At 46.3% G+C, this 18530-nt stretch overlaps 1 protein-coding gene and 1 non-coding gene across 2 annotated transcripts; one reads left to right on the forward strand and one right to left on the reverse strand.

Annotated features, from left to right (window-relative positions):
- Positions 1-4193: 4193 nt before the first annotated feature.
- Positions 4194-4943, reverse strand: LOC142429335 (transcription initiation factor TFIID subunit 9-like). Its single transcript, XM_075534406.1, has one exon. It carries the CDS (start codon positions 4923-4925, stop codon positions 4194-4196), a length of 732 nt encoding a protein of 243 aa, XP_075390521.1. The 5' UTR covers positions 4926-4943.
- A 6466-nt stretch (positions 4944-11409) lies between these two features.
- LOC142430040 (U7 small nuclear RNA) lies at positions 11410-11473 on the forward strand. The gene has a single exon (XR_012780529.1). It is a non-coding gene; the product is annotated as a U7 small nuclear RNA (small nuclear RNA).
- Positions 11474-18530: the final 7057 nt, after the last annotated feature.

The raw sequence follows: 18530 nt of genomic DNA on the forward strand, positions 1-18530 counted from the left end.
TCCCCCCCAGAAAGCTCCTTCAGAAAGAAAAGAAGTTGTCCCGTCCCCCCCTCCCAAAGAAGTTGCTCAAATCAAAAACAAATGGAGCAACATGATCCAGGACAGAAAGGGAAGCCTGCTTCAGTCTCTGCCCGGAGCCATGGCCATGCCAATAGCACTGGAGGTGCTGAGATGAAGTCAATTATACAGGCTAGTGGCCAGCGCTTAGCAGAGAAGTTAAACTTCAACAAGAGTTTCAAGTCTCAAAGTTAAAGGAAGAAAGGAAACAAAAGCCCAAAATATCATCATCATATTGGGGGGGCATCCGTCTAATTTCAAAGGTCCCTGTTAGCTTGAGTGGAGTGGTGAAAACGGTTGTTCATGTCACCATCGCAGCACTGAGGACCAGAGTGGGAACAGAAACAAATGGACCATGGGAGAAGCAGAACCCTTTCGCAATGCGGGGGTGGGGTGGGGATTCAACATTATTAATTTGGCCCTGCCTTCCAGGGGACCTGTGTCCCCAGTCAGTAGTTGCCAGATGGATCAAGGATGTGGGGGCGCCTCAGGCTGTCCTCGCCACTCAACACTTTACCATCCCAAAGTGTGTGGTCAATTCACCCAGGCCTTGTTTCTCAAGGCTTCCCTGTTGCCATGGCAGCACATTCCCACCCAGTACATTTCATGGTCCTCAATACATGTACTTCGACTCCTAAAATGGCTTTGGCTTGTGCTATGCTGCTGGGGTGTAGGGGAGATGGCCAGGGTCCACCCTTCCAGAGTGCTTAGATGGCTTCTAGAGGGGACGGGCAAGCTGTATGTTGACAGTGATGTTGCTCACCCATCTCCCACCCAGGTGTCTTTTTCATAATAATTTGATAATAAAAATCCAATGAAAGAAACATCCAGGGTTTATCAAGACAAAAATAAAGAAACAAGATATCAATGGAGACTCTTCCCCAGGATCTAATCCTTGAACATTAGACAGCTGCAGAGGGATGTGTGTATAAGGTGCAATAGGGCCTGTGATAGGTAGGTTTACTGTGCCAACATGGCCAATGAACCCAGGTAGGATTAAGTGAAGGACGAAGAGATAAATGGCTCGGCGAGTCTCACCTTATTTGTCTCTTGCTCTTTGATCATCGGACCAGTGTGCGGCTGCCTTGCTTGTTCTGTGCCTCAATTTACAAGTCACACTACCTGTGGGACACCTAACCCATGGACTGTGTTACTGTAATTTTAGGTTCCTTCAAGACCTGCCTCGCCGCACCATTGGAACTTACCTCTTGAGCTGGAGACTGTTTGACCCTGTCATCTGGCTGACCGTTGGTGACCTGCCCTGCTGTTTGCTGCCTGAATTGCTCGACAAAGGACTACCCGATGGCCCTCAAGACTTGAAGGACTGCCAGTGTCTCACAACTCTCTCACGGGAGTGAGTTGCACTGAGCCACTTGTACTACTTTATAGATTGTTTATTTCTTATGTTATTTATCTATAGAGTTATATATAAAATGATTAGCATTCTGGTTTTCTCTAGAGAACCTGTCTAACATAGGGCCTATATTTCCCCACATGGTTTCACATGTCCCAATGGACCAGGAATATTTAGGGGGCTACTCTGGGAGTCCCTTCTCTCCCCGAAGAAGGCTGAGGAGATAGACCTTACAGCCCCCCACTCAGCTAACCCATAAATATCCAGGCATAATTTCCCCTTCTGGGTCTTCCTCACACTCTACAGCAAAATTGAGGAGATGGAACTTCATGGGGAAGAAAATGCCAGGGAGGTGATTGAGGGCTGTGTTCACTCAGGGACCCTGGCCTCAGTTTAACTACTTTCATTTCTCAACCCAGAGAGAAGTCAGACCACCCCTAGTGAGTGGCACAGCGTGAAGGTGTGTGTATGAACTACGGACTTTGGGCACTGTGGCTTCTGGAGGAAGAGCAAAGCAGTTTTCTTTCTCCTGTTCTTAAAACAGGGAAGAGAATGGCAATGGGCAATATCGGATTCCACCATGGAATCGGTTCACATCTTCAGGGAGCACTCAGGTGCTAACACTTTAGTGGGAGCTGGATTCAAACTAGGGGCATGGAAACTGAACCTGCTCCTGGATCAGATCTTGCCACCTCTGTGCAAATGAGCTGGTCCAGTTCAGGAGTTGACTCTGTTCTCCCTCCGCTTCCAGGACAGGTTTCCCTTTCCCGTAAGACGGCTGTCCTCACTCTAAAAGCTGGAAGGCGAAGAACAGTTTCTCCAGAGGGAGCTTTCTCATGCGTTGTGCCACCTCCTGGGCTGAGTGTGCCCCAACTCCAGGGGCTCCATCCTCACAGTCCAGGGGTGTCCCTGACAGAGATGCCCAGGGAGGCCCTGGAGTTGCACAGCCCCGTGTTCTGTCCTCCATGGGTCACTCAGGACTCAGAGACTGGCTACTCGTACCCCCAAGCTCTGCCTGCCCTCAAGTGCTCCCTGTGGACCCTGATCCTGAGGCAGCCTCTGGAGTGGGGGCGCCATGGAGAGCCGCACCTGAATCTGCAGAGAGGGCTGGGACTGCTTAGCAGAGAGCTGACTGCAACTCTGGAGATGAGATGATTGAGGGTGCACCTGCTGGTCCCTACGTGAGCTCTGGACCAACTGCTGCTGAACCTGAGAAGCAAGCTCAGGGATGGGGTGACCGACTGGACAGAGGGAAGAATGAAAGGAGCAAGTCCCTGCCCTTTCTGCTGCCCCCGGATGGGCCCATGAGGTTCCCCAAGACCAGAAATGATGAGATGAAGAGACCCACACGGAGACCCTCACAGAAAGACTCCACAGAGACACTAGACACAGAGAATGCAATCTTCCTCAGAAGACCTCACAAGGACCTCCCAGAAACCTGGCTCACAGAGACCTTCCACACAAACCCAACTGAGAAGCCACCGACAACCTCTCACATCTGAGATACCTCCGAGACTTCTCCCAGAGATCTGAGTGTCCTACAAAGACCTCTCACAGTCAAGTCACACACAGACCTTTACTGTGGCCTCCTACAGAGCTCACCCAAGTCACCTTTCCAACAGCTGGTCATAAAGGTAAAGCACAGGCAGCCATAGAAACCATCAAGGAACAGATTAGCCAGCCCACTGGCTGAGGGGGTGCCTGGTTCCCATTGGTGGCAGCTTGTGGGAACCATTTGGGGTGGAGGCAGTGGTGAAAGCTGTGGTGGGAGCCAGGCTCAGAAAGCATTTCAAGGGCTGTGGCTGCAGTTTTGTTTGTTTTTTTTAAAGGAGGAAACTAGTGTTGTCCTAGATCTCCGTCTGACTCCAGGATAATGTAGGTAGGTGATGGGGAACCCCGACCAAAGCATGGCACACTCTCCCGCCCTCTGGGAACATTGTGTCTGGGGCCCATTATATCCAGGCATTTTTCCTCTTGAAAGTCAGGGGAGACCTTTGTTCCAGATGAATCATACACCCTATAAAAAACCCACTGTCTACAGCTAAGAGTCTCTGAGTACCCCACCCCCACCCCGGAGCACAGCCCTCTAGTACTGAGAGCCTTAGAACCGGAAAAGAAAAGGGTCCCCTCCAAAGTTCCACAGGGTCAGCAGTTCAAAACCACCAGGGCCTCCTTGGAAGCAAGACAAGGCTGTCTGCTCCCATGAAGAGTTAAAGCCTCAGAGACTCACATGGGCAGACGGACCAAGGGCCTATGGGGTCACTATGAGTCCGCACTGACTATGTAGTAGTGAGTTTGCTTTCTTGGGGAATGTCATACTGTGCCCTCTGCTGTCTAATTAATTGAATTCAGGGAAAACCATGAACTCAAAGATGGGGTGGAAGTAACCCAGGGAGAGCTCAATAGAGAGCATGCCCTGAGGAGAACACACCAGACTACAGGGCAGCAGAGGGGAGTGTTCCTGGCCGGTGAAAAGGAGAGTCACACCTGCAGCTTGATAAGAGGTGAAAGAAAGTAGTGTGATTTTTTTATGAATATCAACTTTATTTTTACACACAAAGGTTAATGAAAAACTATTGACTGATTATATATATATTAAAAACATCAATTGGAAATTATATTTACTTATTAGATGCTAATTTTGTAAGACACATGAGAAAATATCCAGCATGCATGTTTAAGGACAATGGATTCAAGCCGTGACATGCACCAAGGCTAGATTACAAATGATCGTACTCATCATCGTCGTCGTCACCATCGGCATCCTCATCCCGTTTTCTTTTCAATGCATTTCATGGCTCATTGGCAGTATTTTGTGGTGAAACCACGTTAGTGGCAATAAGAATGCTTTGGACCCAATTAATGATGGATTAATCAGAACATTCTGAACTACTGATGTTGCTGGAATTGATGCTTTCACAGTGGGGGGCTGTGAAGCAAGCATCTGTACTGTAAATCTTTGTCCTATAAGGGACATTGGTGTTCCTACTTTAGTTGAAACAGACATGGTTTGTGGGGCTGGTGGGCCCAGTGTGGGAGCACTAGGTCTGCTGGTAACAGAGCCAACACTTAACCCCGGAATGGTTATTCTTCCTATGGAAGCAGATGTCTTTTTCTGTAAGGACTTAAGTCTATAATTTGGGGCAGTTAAACAGTACCTATCTGGTGGCACTCTAGGCCCTGAATATGGTTTGATCAATGGCAAAGGGGTCTGATGTCTTTGCCTTGCAATATCTAGTAAAAAATATCTTGGGGGAGGACAGGTAAAAGATTGGTCAGCACGACACTGGATTGCTAAACGCACATCATCTGCAATCACAGTTGCCATCTTGGCATGACTTGAATAAATGTTTGCATCATCTAGAATTGTAGTCACATATTGGAAGGCAAACTGCAGCATCTGGTTTATAATTCTTGACTCATATTCTGTAACCCTCGTATCCTTCAGGATTTGTGCCACCATCTGTGCGTCTTTCGGCATGCTCTTGGGAGAAGTCATCTTGACAGACTCCATGATATCCGGTGATCAAACTTCTTTAGGTAAATCAACCCAGTGCTCCAAGATGTGAATGCAACATGCTGGCGTGCAGTAGGAACCAGTGGAGAAGTCTGAGGGGCTGGCCCCAATACCAACTACTACGTGGACACCTGCCCCTCCCCCCAGAAGAATCTATTTCAAAGGACGGCATTGAATATGCAACTCCAGGAGAGGGATATATCTGATCGGAGCAGATGGAGGAGAAGGAGAGAGTGGAGCACATCCTGGCCCACCAGGCCTTGAGGACGAAGTTCCCAATTAGAGCAGCCAGTCCACAGAGAAGAACACATGGCCAGACCCACTATGAGACATGACGTCCCTCACTGACCCATAGGCTGACAGGGGACAACACTGGAGACACTTTGGGAATTGGGCCCGATCTGATCCCGCCACATCAAGGCAAAACACTAAAGGGGTGCAACACAACAGCAAGGGAACGAAACGGTGAGGTCCCCAGGAATGCTGAAGGTGGGCTTTGGGGCCAGGGCGTGGTGCCCCAACAGACTGGACTGGAAAACATTCCTAAGGCCAACAAACAGTCCTTGAACTAACTATAAGCTTTTCTTTCTTGTTGGGTTTTGTTTTCTGTCATTGGTTTGTTGTTGCTGTTGTTTTGTTGTATATTGTTGCTTGGTTTTGCTCTGTCTTGGTTTTTTTGTTTACACATTAATTATTTAAGTTATTATTTTAAGTTAATTAAAAAATAAAGATGATTCCACAAAAATACTTCATAACATGGACGAATACTAAGCTGAGTGAAATTAGTCCATCAGAAATGGACACAGATTGTATGAGACCTCTATTATAAAAAATCAAGGAAAGGTTTTCACACTAAAGAAACAGTTCTGCCCTCTAAGGTTGTACTTATCTATTGGAAAGTAATGTAGGTGCAAAAGAGGAAAAACATCAGGTACCTATTTCTTGTGACTACAACCTTCAAAATGCTCCCAATCATGTTTCCTCTGTGGGCATGTGCACAGGTGTTTGCATTTTTGCTGTTGTTGCTGTGGAGTGAGTCCTTACGTACAACAGAAAGACAGACCGCCCCATCCTGTACCATTTCCATGATCTACACACAGACAGAATGCACAGTCTCTCTCCCCACCCAACTGTCACCCCTTTCTCTCTCTCTCTCTTGCACACAGTTTATTTGTGAAGCTCTCTTGCGCACACACACACACATTTATTTGGGAAGGCTGAGTAATGAGTCAGAAAAAAATTAAATAAAACTGTCTTGGAGACATCTGCGTTTTCCTACAAAGAACCTCTGTAGAAAAGTGAGCAATAACAAATTCAATTTAGCATTCCAGGCTAAAAGACGAGATATTTTCCAAGTCTTCTTTGTGATGAACATTGGTCAACCACTAACGTAGGCTTAGCCTCGGGGCATATTCCACAGGAGGAGGAGGATGACTACGGGCACTATTACTTTAAAACCACCATTAGAAACACGGAAGCAGCACACCAACATGGGTGATCGTGAAGGGCAGAGGAGACCAGGTCTCAAACAACAAAGGCGGGGGTGGGGTGCTCTCTAGACAGCTGGACACCCCTTCCAGAGGGGTAGTGGGTTGGAGATGAGTCACTCAGGGTTCAGTGTAGGAACAATGAAACTCAAAACCTTCCTCTAGTCCCTGAACGCTTCCTCCCCTCCCAATTATCATGACCCCAATTCTACCTTGCGGACCTGGTTATACCAGAGGATGTACAGCGGTGCAGTAGGGATCTGGAAACACAGGGAATCTAGGACGGACGAACCCCTCAACACCAGCGGTAGGAGTGGCAACACCGGGAGGGAAGGGGGTGTAAAAAAGGAGAATCGATCTTGGAGATCTATGTGTGACCTCCTCTCTGGGAGATGGGCAATGGGAGGGAGGGTGGGGGGAGACGCCAGGCAGTGTAAGAGAAGATATAATAATTATTTATAAACTATTAGGGGACGGGGGGAAGGGGAGAGCGGGGAGGGAGGTGGAGGGGAAAAAAAGGGAAACCGAGCTGATTCCAGGAACCCAAGTGGAAGGAGAATTTTGAGAATGACGAGTGCAACAAATGTATAAGGGTGCTTTGCTCAATTGATGTATGCATGGACTGTGATAAGAGTTGTATGAGCCCCAATAAAAAGATTTATTAATTTAAAAAAAAGAAAGAAACCGAGATGTATCAACCGTTCCCAGCCAAGTGTCCTGATGCAGGTGGAAAAGGCTTTGGAACTTCATCCTGAGAGGTGCATCCCGAGGAATTCCACGGCCACTGGTCGGGTCATTCTCCCACTTCCTTCCACAGAGCACGCACGGTGGGGCTCCGGGCCGAGTTGGGGGCGGGCCCGGGGCGGAGCCTCGCTCGGCGGTGGCCACGCCCCCTGCAGGCTGGTGCTGGCGTGCGAAGGCGCCCCCTAGCGGCGGGCTCCGCGAAGAGTGGTCGAGCGCCCGCGAGGCCATTTGCTAGCTGCTGCCCCCCACCCCATCCCGCCCTTTCCCTGTCTCCCCTTCCTGCTCTGAGGAACTGGCCTCGCTCCGGCTCCGGCTCCGGCTCCAGCTCAGTGCGGCCGACCCGCTCCGCACGCCCACGCAGGGGGACAGGACGCAGGACCCAGTGGGAGCGGCCTGAGGGAGCTGAGTTCACAACATGAGGGCCGCGGGAAGATGTTGGGTGTCGCTGCGGGAATGACCAACAGGGAAGGATCCCGCTCCCGCGCCACGGGGCGCCCTCTGCATTCTTCGTAGCCTGCGGACTCGCTCTGTCTTGTTTTTTGCATGTTATTATCTCCGCCGGTCTGTCTAAATAAGATAAGCTGGAGGAACATTCTGGAGGAGAAAATGAGACCGACAGTTAAGGGGGACATGGGAAAGGGGGAGGTGGGGGAAATGTAGTGGTGGTAACAAATCCAGGGACAAGGGAACCACAAGGGATCCAAATCGGTGGTGAGGAGGGTATAGGAGGCCTGGTAGGGCGTGATCAAGGGTAATGTAAGGAAGAGGAATTACTGAAACCCAAATGAAGACTGAGCATGATAGTGGGACAAGAGTAAAGTCAAAGGAAATAGAGGAAAGAGCTAGGAGGCAAAGGGCATTTATAGAGGTCTAAATAAAGGCACGTACATATGGAAATATATATATATGAGGATGGGTAAATAGATCTATGTGCCTATATTTATAGGTTTAGTATTAAGGTAGCAGAAGGACATTGGGCCTCCACTCAAGTACTCCTTCAGTGCAGGAATACTTAGCTCTATTAAACTGGCATTCCATGATACTCATCTTCCCGACATGATCGCTGAAGACAAAGGCGGTGCATAAGCAAATGTGGTGAAGAAAGCTGATGGTGCCTGGCTATCAAAAGATATAGCGTCTGGGGTCTTAAAGGCTCGAAGGTAAATAAGCGGCCATCTAGCTCAGAAGCAACAAAGCCCACATGGAAAAAGCACACCAGCCTGCATGATAATGAGGTGCCAAAGGGATCAGTTATCAGGCATCAAAGAACAAAAAATCATGTCGTTGTGCACTCACCTCCCTGATACAATCGCTGAAGACAAATGAGTGCATAAACAAATGTGGCCAAGAAAGTTGATGGTGCCCGGCTATCAAAGGATATAGCATCTGGGATCTTAAAGGCTTGAAGGTAAACAAAGGGCCATCTAGCTCTGAAAGCCCACATGGAAGAAGCACACCAGCCTGTGTGATCACGAGGTGTCCAAGGGATCAGGTATCAGGCATCATCAGAACAAAAAAAAATTATCATAGTGAATTTGGGGGGGAGTGCAGAGTGGAGACCCAAAGCCCATTTGTGGACTACTGGACATCCCCTTCCAGGAGGGTCTCAGGGAGGAGACGAGCCAGTCAGGGTGCAGTGTAACCTGCAACTTTCCTCTAGTTCCTAAATGCTTCCTCCACCCCAACTATCATGATCCCAATTTGACCTTACAAATCTGGATACACCAGAGGATGTACACTGGTACAGATAGGACCTGGAGATGCAGGGAATCCAGGACGGTTGATTCCTTCATGACCAGTGGTGTGAGTAGTGATACTGGGAGGGTAGAGGGAGGGTGGATTGGAAAGGGGGGACCGATTACAAGGATCTACATGTTACCTCCTCCCTGGGGGAGGGACAACAGAAAACTGGGTGAAGGGAGACGTCAGACAGGAAAAGACACGACAAAATAATAATTTATAAATTATCAAGCGTTCATGAGGGAGCGAGGGGAAAAAACGAGGAGCTGATGTCAGGGGCTTAGGTGGAGAGCAAATGTTTGGGGAATGATGAGAGCAATGAATATCCAAATGTGCTTTGCACAATTGATGTATGTATAGATGGTGATAAGCATTGTATGAAGCCCCAATAAAACGATTTTTAAAAAAGACTAACAATATAAGATACCGTAACAGCTCTAGAAAAGTCCCACCAACTTTACTATGGTCTTTACTTATTATCGCTGTACAATTGTTTATCACCAAACAAGTGGACATCTAGCTCAGAAACAATAAAGCCCACAGAGAAACACACAGCCTAAGCAAATACAAGGTGTTGAACGAACCTGGTAGCAGACACCAAGGAACAAAAACAATCATTGTGTGATCACCTTCCTCACATAAACGCTGAAGATGAATGTGTGCATAAGCAAGTATGAAGAAGGCTGATGGTGCCCGGCTATTGAGAGATATATGATGCTCACTCTCCCGACACAACTGCTGAAGCCAAAATGGGTGAACAAGTAAATGTGGTGAAGAAAGCTGATGGTGCCCGGCTATCAAAAGAGATAGTGACTGGGGTCTTAAAGGCTTGAAGATAAACAAGCGGCCATCTAGTTCAGAAGCAACAAAGCCCACATGGAAGAACACACCAGCCTGGGTGATCGAGTGGTCCCAAAGGGATCAGTTATCAGGCATCAAAGAACAAAAAATCATCATATCATTGGCTGCACACCTCCATGATACGATCGCCGAGGACAAATGGGTGCATAAGCAAATGTGGTGAAGAAAGCTTTTGGTGCCCGGCTATCAAAAGAGATAGTGTCTGGGGTCCTAAAGGCTTGAAGGTGAACAAGCAGCCATCTAGCGCAGAAGCAAAAAAGCCCACATGGAAGAAGCACACCAGCCAGTGCGATCACGAGGTGCCCAAGGGACCAGGTATAAGGCATCATGCAAAAAAAAAAAAAGAATATATGTATTTGTATATATATATATATATGTGTGTGTATATATATATATATATATATATATATATATATATATATATACCATATTGAATGAAGGGGGAAGTGCAGACTGGAGACCCAAGGCCCAAGTGTAGGCCACTGGAGATCCCCTCATAGAGGGGTTTAGGAGAGGAGATGGGTCAGTCAGGGTGCGAGGTAGTACCAATGAAGAACACAGCTTTCCCCCAGATCCTGGATGCTGCCTCCCCCCAACTACCATGATCCGAATTCTACCTTGCAGGGCTGGATAGGGCAGAGGTTGTACACTGGTACATATGAGGGCTAGAGGCACAGGGAATCCAGGGTGGATGATACCTTCAGGACCAAGGGTGTGAGGGGCGATGCTGGGAGAGTGGAGGGTGAGTGGGTTGGAAAGGGGAAACTGATTACAAGGATCCACATGTGACCTCCTCCCTGGGAGAGGGACGGCAGAGAAGGGGGGAAGGGAGACTCCGGATAGGGCAAGGCATGACAAAATAACGATGTATAAATTACCAAGGGCACATGAGGGAGGGGGGAGAAGGGAGGGAGGGGAAAAAAAAGAGGACCTGATGCAAAGGGCTTAAGTGGAGATCAAATGCTTTGAGAATGATTGGGGCAGGGAATGTATGGATGTGCTTTATACAATTGATGTATGTATATGTATGGATCGTGATAAGAGTTGTATGAGCCCCTAATAAAACGTTTAAAAAAAAACCCGAATACATCTGTGAGAATATACGACTGGGAAGTTAGATATCAACAACTAAAACCAGGTGAGGGGCTGACTGCCAAACCGACCATTAATTGCTCATATGTAATTTCAGAATAAAGCTGAAGAAATTTAAAACAAGATCAGGAGAGCCAAACTATGAATTCAAGTCTATCCCACATGAATTTCAATTACGTCACAAACAGACTTGATGCATTGAATCTAATAACAGAACACAAGAGGTAGAGAGGGCCGTGGGTTGTGGTGCCTTAAAACCATCATTTACGAAGAAAGGAGGAGGTCACTAAAAAGACAGGAAAGAGAGAAACGATCAAAGTGGATGTCACATGAAATTCTGAACTTTGCTCTCAGTCTTAGAGTAGCTAAAATCAATGGAAACCAGCATGAAGTCCAAAGGCAGCTGGAGAAGACAAAGCAAAACCATATAATTAAATGTGTAGATATCTACAATTAGAAAACCAAAGGAGAAGAAGAAGCTTACCATAACTTAAACGGAAAGCAGTGAATACAAAAGTCAAGCCTGGAGTTGCAGTCTTTAAAATCCTGTGGGCAAGTAGTGTTACAGCTCTTTTATAATTTGTCTAGCAGGTTTTCTGGTTTTTCCAGAAACCCGCCCCCCCCCCAATAAAATAAAATAAAATTCGATGGGCAAAATATTGAATGACGAAGGAAGCATCAATAGAAGATAGAAAGATTCCACCATCACTGTCCTGGTCGACAGCCCACCATTTCAGGAGGGAGTCTGTACACAAACACCCTGGTGCTGAAAGAAGTGCTTCAAGCTGCACTGAACACATGAGCCAAAAGCAAGGCTCCAGCAATTGATCAAAGGCCAATGGAAATGTGTCAGCAAGCAAATGAAGCACTGAAAGCATTCGCTGTTCTCTGCCAAGAGTTTTGGAAGGCAATTTGTACCCATTCCAAAGGAAGTTGAATCAATTGAATGCTCAAATGATTGAACCATATCACTGATAACACATGGGATCAAAAGTTTGCTATAGATCCTCCAACAATTGAAGCAACACACTGAGAGGGAACTGCCAGAGATTCAGGGCAGACCCAGACGAGGTCTTGGAACAAGGGATATCATTGCTAGTGTCAGATGGAACTTGGTTGAAAGCAGAGACTACAGGAAAGATGTTTGCTTGTGTTTTCCAGACTCTGCCAAGGCATGTGACTGTGTGGACATTGAACTATGCGTCACCTTGAGAAGAATGGGAACTCCAGAACTAGATTGTGCTGCTATGCAACTTGTACTTGGATCAAGAGACAGTTGTGTTAACTGAATGAAGAAATCGTGCATGGTTTTTAATCAGGGAAGGTGGGCACCATTGATATATTTTTCACCATACTTGATCAATCTGAATGGGGAACAAATCATCAGGGGAGTTGCCTTATATAAAGGAGAATGTGGTGTCAAGGTTGCTTGGTGTTTTTATTAGGTGCCATCGCAAGCCCTGCTTCCATAGTGACTCTGTGAACAACAGATCGAAACACTGCACAGGCTGGCATTATCCTTGAACTAGTTCCGAGACCTGAGTCCATTGGTGCAGCCATAATGTCAATCCATCACCTCGAGAACCTTCTTTGATTTTGCTGCTCATCCATTTTACTAACTACGATGTCCTTCTCCAGGCACTGACCTTTGCTGACACTCTGTTCAAAGTACGGAAGACTAAGTCTTGCCGCCCAGGAGTACCTTGGCTGTGCTTCTTCCAAGACGTCTCTGATTGTTCCTTGAGCTGTCCATGGTCAGTTTCAATATTCTTCTCCAGCACCATACTTCAAATGCATGGACTGTTCTTCTGTCTTCCTTACTCAGTGTCCAATTTTCATATTCTTATGAGGCAATGGGATATAGCATGGTTTGGGTCAGCACACCTTAGTCCTCAAAGAAATATTCTTGCTTTTCTATACCGTAATAATACAATATGTCACTTAATCACTTAACTGATGGTTCCATGAGCACTGCTAGTGGACTCAAGCAAGAAAAAATCCTTGACAACTTCAACCTTTTCTCCATTCATCATGATAATCCTATAAATGCACGTGTGAGGATTAAGTCTGCTTCACACTGAATGTTAATCCACAATAAAAGCTACAATTCTTGATCTATATCAGCAAGTCTTTCAAGCCCTCCTCACGTTGCTTCAGCAAGCAAGATTATGCTATCTTCATATTGCAGGTTGATAAGCCTTCCTCCAACATTTTAAATTATTTTTATTAAAAGCTCATTTTATTAGGGGCTCTTAAACTCTCATAACAATCCACACATCAGTTGTATCATTTGGGAGAACGATACAGTCTTAGCTTGAGGGTTCTTTCTAGGTCTTTGGTGGCACGGCTTCTGCTTCACCCAGTGCAGGATTCAGATGAGAATGATGGACCTATGGGATGATGCTGTCTACCTTTATGGTGGAAGGCATGGGAAGGATAACAGTGAAAAGTCCCTTCCACCACGGGGTAAGACCAGTAGGAGTATGTCTTTGACCAAGTCTCCAACCTTGAATGGATACAGGGAGGGAGTCAAAGTGCTTGGAGGAGCAGGGACCACGTCCTTCATGGTCTGGAGCAACTGGTGCTGGGCTACATGGAGGACCTGTAAAAACTTAAGTAATTTTTGTTTCTAAATTTCAGCCTGCTTTGGGGCTTGAATTTTAGATAATAAAGGAAGTGATCAATCGAGCATAATTTCATATGGGGTGAAACTTTTCTTATAAAGAATGCATATTGCTCTCAGTTGGGCAAAGGGAAGTAAAGATGACCGATCTGTCCCTGTTTCTAATGTAAATTTAGACAAGATTTCCTTCAGGAATCTGTTCATTCTCTGAACATATCCTGAGCTTTGGGACTGTAGACACAGTGTAATGTCCACTCAACCCCCAAGGTCCTTGAGATTTGTTGTGTTAGTGTGGCTGTTAGAGCTGGATCATTATCAGACCCTATTGACTGTGGCAACCATGCATAGGAATCCATTTTAACAGTTTCCTGTGACCACCGTGGCACTTTTATGATGTGGAGGGAAGCCTTCCACATACCCTGAAAAGGTGTAAACTACTACGAGCAAATATTTGTACTCGTTGACTGGGTTTGATTTCAGTGAAGTCTAGTTCCCTACGTTCCCCTGGTGTCAGTCCCCTGAATCTTACTTCCAGTTGTCCAGGGGCTGAGGGGCGAGTAGTCACCTAGGGACACACAGCATAATGGAATATTATGCTGCTACTCTTATTATTTACATTTGGGATATAAGACTGTTCCTGGAGTAACTCACCAGGCTTGGGGTTTCCTAAATGTGTAGCCTGGTGTATTTGTTGTATTATTGAATTACCCAACACATTGAGACCATGGTGCTACCATCTGGGAAGGTCCACCAACCAGTTGCTACCTTCAGCGCTAAATTGTTCTTGGTCCAATCAATTTCTTCTTCTGTGTAATAAGGTAGTTTATGTGAGGTTGTGGCAGAGGGACAAAAGTTAGGTCACGATCAGTGGTCTAACATGGCCACCCTATTTGGCCTCTTCATCTGCTTTCCAGTTCCCCATGGCTTCCTTTGAATTGCTCTTCTGGTACCCAGGACAGTGTACAATCACTGGTTTGGTAGCCATACAGCTTCTAATAAGGAATGTATCATTACCTTGTTTTTAATTTCCTTACCTCCAGAAATGAAAAGTCCCCCTTCCTTCTAGATGGTGCCATGTACATGGGTCGTGGCAAGAACATATCTACTATCTGTGAAAATGGATACTCACTTTCCTTTTGCCCAGCAAAGTACCTCTATCAGAGTTACTAGGTTGGCTTTCTGGGCTGAAGTGCTGCGTGACAGAGATGCTGACCAAACAACGAAGTCCAGAGAAACCACTGCAGCTCAGGCATACCTGGTGTTGTTCTTGATGAAACTGCTTCCATCTCTGAACAGTTCAACCTGTGCATTCTGAAGAGGCACTTCTATAATGTCCAGTCTTGTCATGTAGACCGCTTTAGGCATGCCGGTGCTGTCATGGTCCACTTCTGCTTCTAGCAAGAGGGTGGCTCTAGAGTAACACTTGTACTGAGTGAGGGGACAACACAGCCATTTCTTGGCCCATGGGTAGTATGTCAGCCTCTTTGGACAAAAATGGCTATGGCTGCCACTGGCCTGATGCACAGGATCCATCCAAACCCCACAGGGTCCAGTCTTTAGACAGGTAGGCAACAGGGTGGTCCCAGGACCCCAATTCCTGGGTGAGGATTCCCCAGGCCACTCTTGATCACTTAAAAACAAACTGAAGGAAGGTTTAGAGATATCAGAGAGGGTTCGAGCTGGAGCTTGCACAAAAGCCTGCTTTAAGTCTGTGTCTCTGCGTATCCCAAAACCCCATTTCTTTCTTTTTTTAAAATATTCTTATTGGGGGCTCTTACATCTCTTATCACAATCCATACATTCGTCCAGTGTCTCAAGCACAATTGTATATATGCTGCCATCATCATTTTCAAATGATTCTCTTCCCACTTGAGCCCCTGATATCAGCTCTTGCCCCATTTCCTTTTGTGGCTTGATACAAGGGTTTGACTATTTCTGAAATGCCCAAAATCCACAGTCTGCAATAGCCAACTGTCTCCAAAATTCTCTCACCTGTGTTTTGGTGGTAAACATGACCATCGCAGTGATGGCCATCGCAGCACTCAAGTGCTGAACAAGACCCACTGTCCCTTACATGTGGTATATCCCATGTACATGATTCCTTGTGTGCTTACCTGGGTCTTTTTAGGAGAGACCTTTTAGCTCAGTTTTTGCAGGCAGGCCAATAGGCTCTAGGTGGCCACCTAAAAACAGTCTAGTCATTAGCTGCCAGCAAAAGAGCATCCATCCATATATTGAAGTAGAGTAACTTGAGGCCATTGAGTTTAGAAGGCTGCTACATTCAGGTTGAAAGCTTCACAGAAGAGGGTGGGGAAATTTTGATTGCATGTGGGAGGCTTGTCCAGGTTAATTGTTCCTCTACCCTTCCCTCAGGGTCTGTCCATTCAAAGCCAAAAAGAGGTTGACCAACTGGGGTCAAGGCAATGCAAAAGAAGGCATCCTCAATTTCAAAACTGTGTACCATTGAGGCCTGAGGGGAAAATGCTTAAAAGAAAATATGAATTTGGCATGGTTCTGCATGCATATACTCTCTACCTATTTGATTACCTCCTGTAGGTCCTGGACTGGGAGGTAATATTTAGTCCCTACCTTGGGTACCGGCAACAATGGGATGTTCCATGGAGACTGACCTATTTTTAAAATTTCCAGTCAGCAGTCACCTAATGTGCAGGGTGATTCTCACCTTAGCCTCGTGAGGCATAGGATACTGTTTTACATGAATTGGTGAGGCACAGGACTTGATTTGTACCATGACTGCGGGCTGGTGATGGGACAGACCAGGGGGGTTCCTCTCTGCCCATACATTGGGAAAAGCCAACAGGAGAAACTCCAGGCCCTTATCCATTGCAACCTCTTCTGGTATCTCAGCCTGTAACATGTACTCTTCATATAAAGGGCAGGTTATTGAGAAAGTGGGGGTTGGATTGACAAACTGGCACCTTTCATCCTCGAGGTGATAAGGAATCAGAGTTTCTGAAGTAGGTCACGGGCTAGCAGTGGGTATGGGCAGTCAGGCATTAAAAAGAAAGAATGGGGGAAGAAGAAAAAACATAGTTAACAGTCCTTTGAGTGGTCCCTGTGGCTCCGTGGATTGCAATGGAATGAGAGGACAATATTCCCAAAGATCAGGTTCAGATGGAATGGGTATCTCCTATGTCTATCAGAAATCTAACAGGTTTGCCCTTATTCTCATTGTTAGCCAGGGTTCATGGAGGATTAAGGAGATTGAGCCTGGGCTCCCCTATTCCTGAGGGCTTGTACTGAGAAGAGAGGGACCCTTCACTAGCTTTTCTTTCTTTGGGGTCACTCCTTATTCCAATGGCCCTGTTCCTTGCAATAAGCATATTGATTCTTATTTAAAGGTTTCCTATTCGGGAAGTTAGCCCTAAGTTTGCTTCCATTTATTAATCCTAGTGCAGGCCTGTCACGCAGGCCTCCAAGCTGTCACCATAGCTCGTGCCATGGCCTTTCTCTCTGCTTCAGTTGGCAGAGCTTGGTATTCTAACCTTTCTGGACAATTTCCACCAATTCAGTCAAATTTTTGCCCTGAAAAAATTGTACCTTTTGTAATTATCTTTCAATATCGGGGGCAGATTTAGATAGAAAAGCCAAGTGAATGGATCAATCGTTCACTGGGGCCTCTGGATCTATGGGGTGTAAGTCTGATAGGCCCTGAACACCAGCCTTTCCAAAAAAGCAATGGGGGACTCTGTGTCCAGCTGAGTGATGGCTGTGACTTTGAAAACACTGGTGGGCCTCCTAGATACCAGCAAGCAAGACTGTTGGAAATCTAACAGGGCTTTGAAGCCTTCTGACCTATTCGGGTCCAAATTAAGCCTGATCTCGGGGAAGGCTTTCTACAGACGATCCCAATTCTCCTTGATAATTCCTCCCAGGGGGCCTAATAAGGCTTTGTGTACCTCTTGGCTTATATATCTCTTTTCCTCTCCAGTGAACAAAATGACCAGTTTGTTGGTAAGTGGGCCTATGGGTTTCAAAAACTGACTCCAAAAGGCCTATCAAGCTTGAGGCTTTTCAGCAAAAAAGTGTGTGCTGCTTCTTCCAATTGTATGAATCACTGGTGAGGGAAAGGAGTATATATCATAAAACGCCTGGCATTAGGGTCTCTCCACACAGGAGCCACTGATAGAGGAATTGTGGGGTCTCCTTGAGAAGGTCCCACTCTGTGTATCATTGTGTATCATTTACTCCCGTCAAGGGCACTGCAGTGTCATTGAGGGGACCTGCAATAAAGGGGTGGAGGCACTCCCCTCCAGTACCTGAAGAATCAGGGTTGAGGAAAACCCAGAGGACTTGGTCATTTTTCCCATTTCCTCCAGACGCGAGGTTGACAGCATAAGACAATCCTGCTTGGGAGGCACATTCTTTAAACCAGCCAGGAAGATACTAGAACAAACTGAGCAACACAGTCTAGAATTAGTCTGAATGCCCTGGAGTTATTTGGGGGTTATGTGTCAGACTAACCTACTCCAAGGACTAGATGAAATAATCCCAAATGAACTCCCGGGCCCTCGTAGGTTAAATTAACAATCCATTTACTCAGTCCATCCAAATCCCAGCTCTGTGAAAAGCACCACCCAGTGTCTTTTAAAAAACATGACACAAGGTTTCAAATTTATAAAACAAACATGTTTTTTCCTGATTAAAATTCATCTACTTTTAGCCAACAATTTAAACCTGTACACAAAAGGCACAAAAACAATAACAACCAAAAAAAAATCTGATCAGACATCCCGTCATTCCGGTTTGTGACTGTGAGGCTACTAGCGAGCAACCCATCCCGTGGAGGGAGGAGAGGAAGAACAAAGAATGCCAGGAAGGTGGAGGGGAAAACATAAGGACACACACACACACACAACCAGATTAACCAGGTTACACAAAAACACCAACAGCTATAGATCCAGAAAGCTTCCCATGGCACCAATCCCCATACTTTGGGTAAACTGAGTTTGCAGCTCAGGGTGGAAGTACTACCAGATTGGGGACCCAAAGCCCATCAGTAGGCAACTGGACATTCCCTTACAGAAGGGTCAC

This window comes from Tenrec ecaudatus, chromosome 16, assembly GCF_050624435.1.
Source record: "Tenrec ecaudatus isolate mTenEca1 chromosome 16, mTenEca1.hap1, whole genome shotgun sequence".
In the NCBI taxonomy this organism is placed as follows: Eukaryota; Metazoa; Chordata; class Mammalia; order Afrosoricida; family Tenrecidae; genus Tenrec; species Tenrec ecaudatus.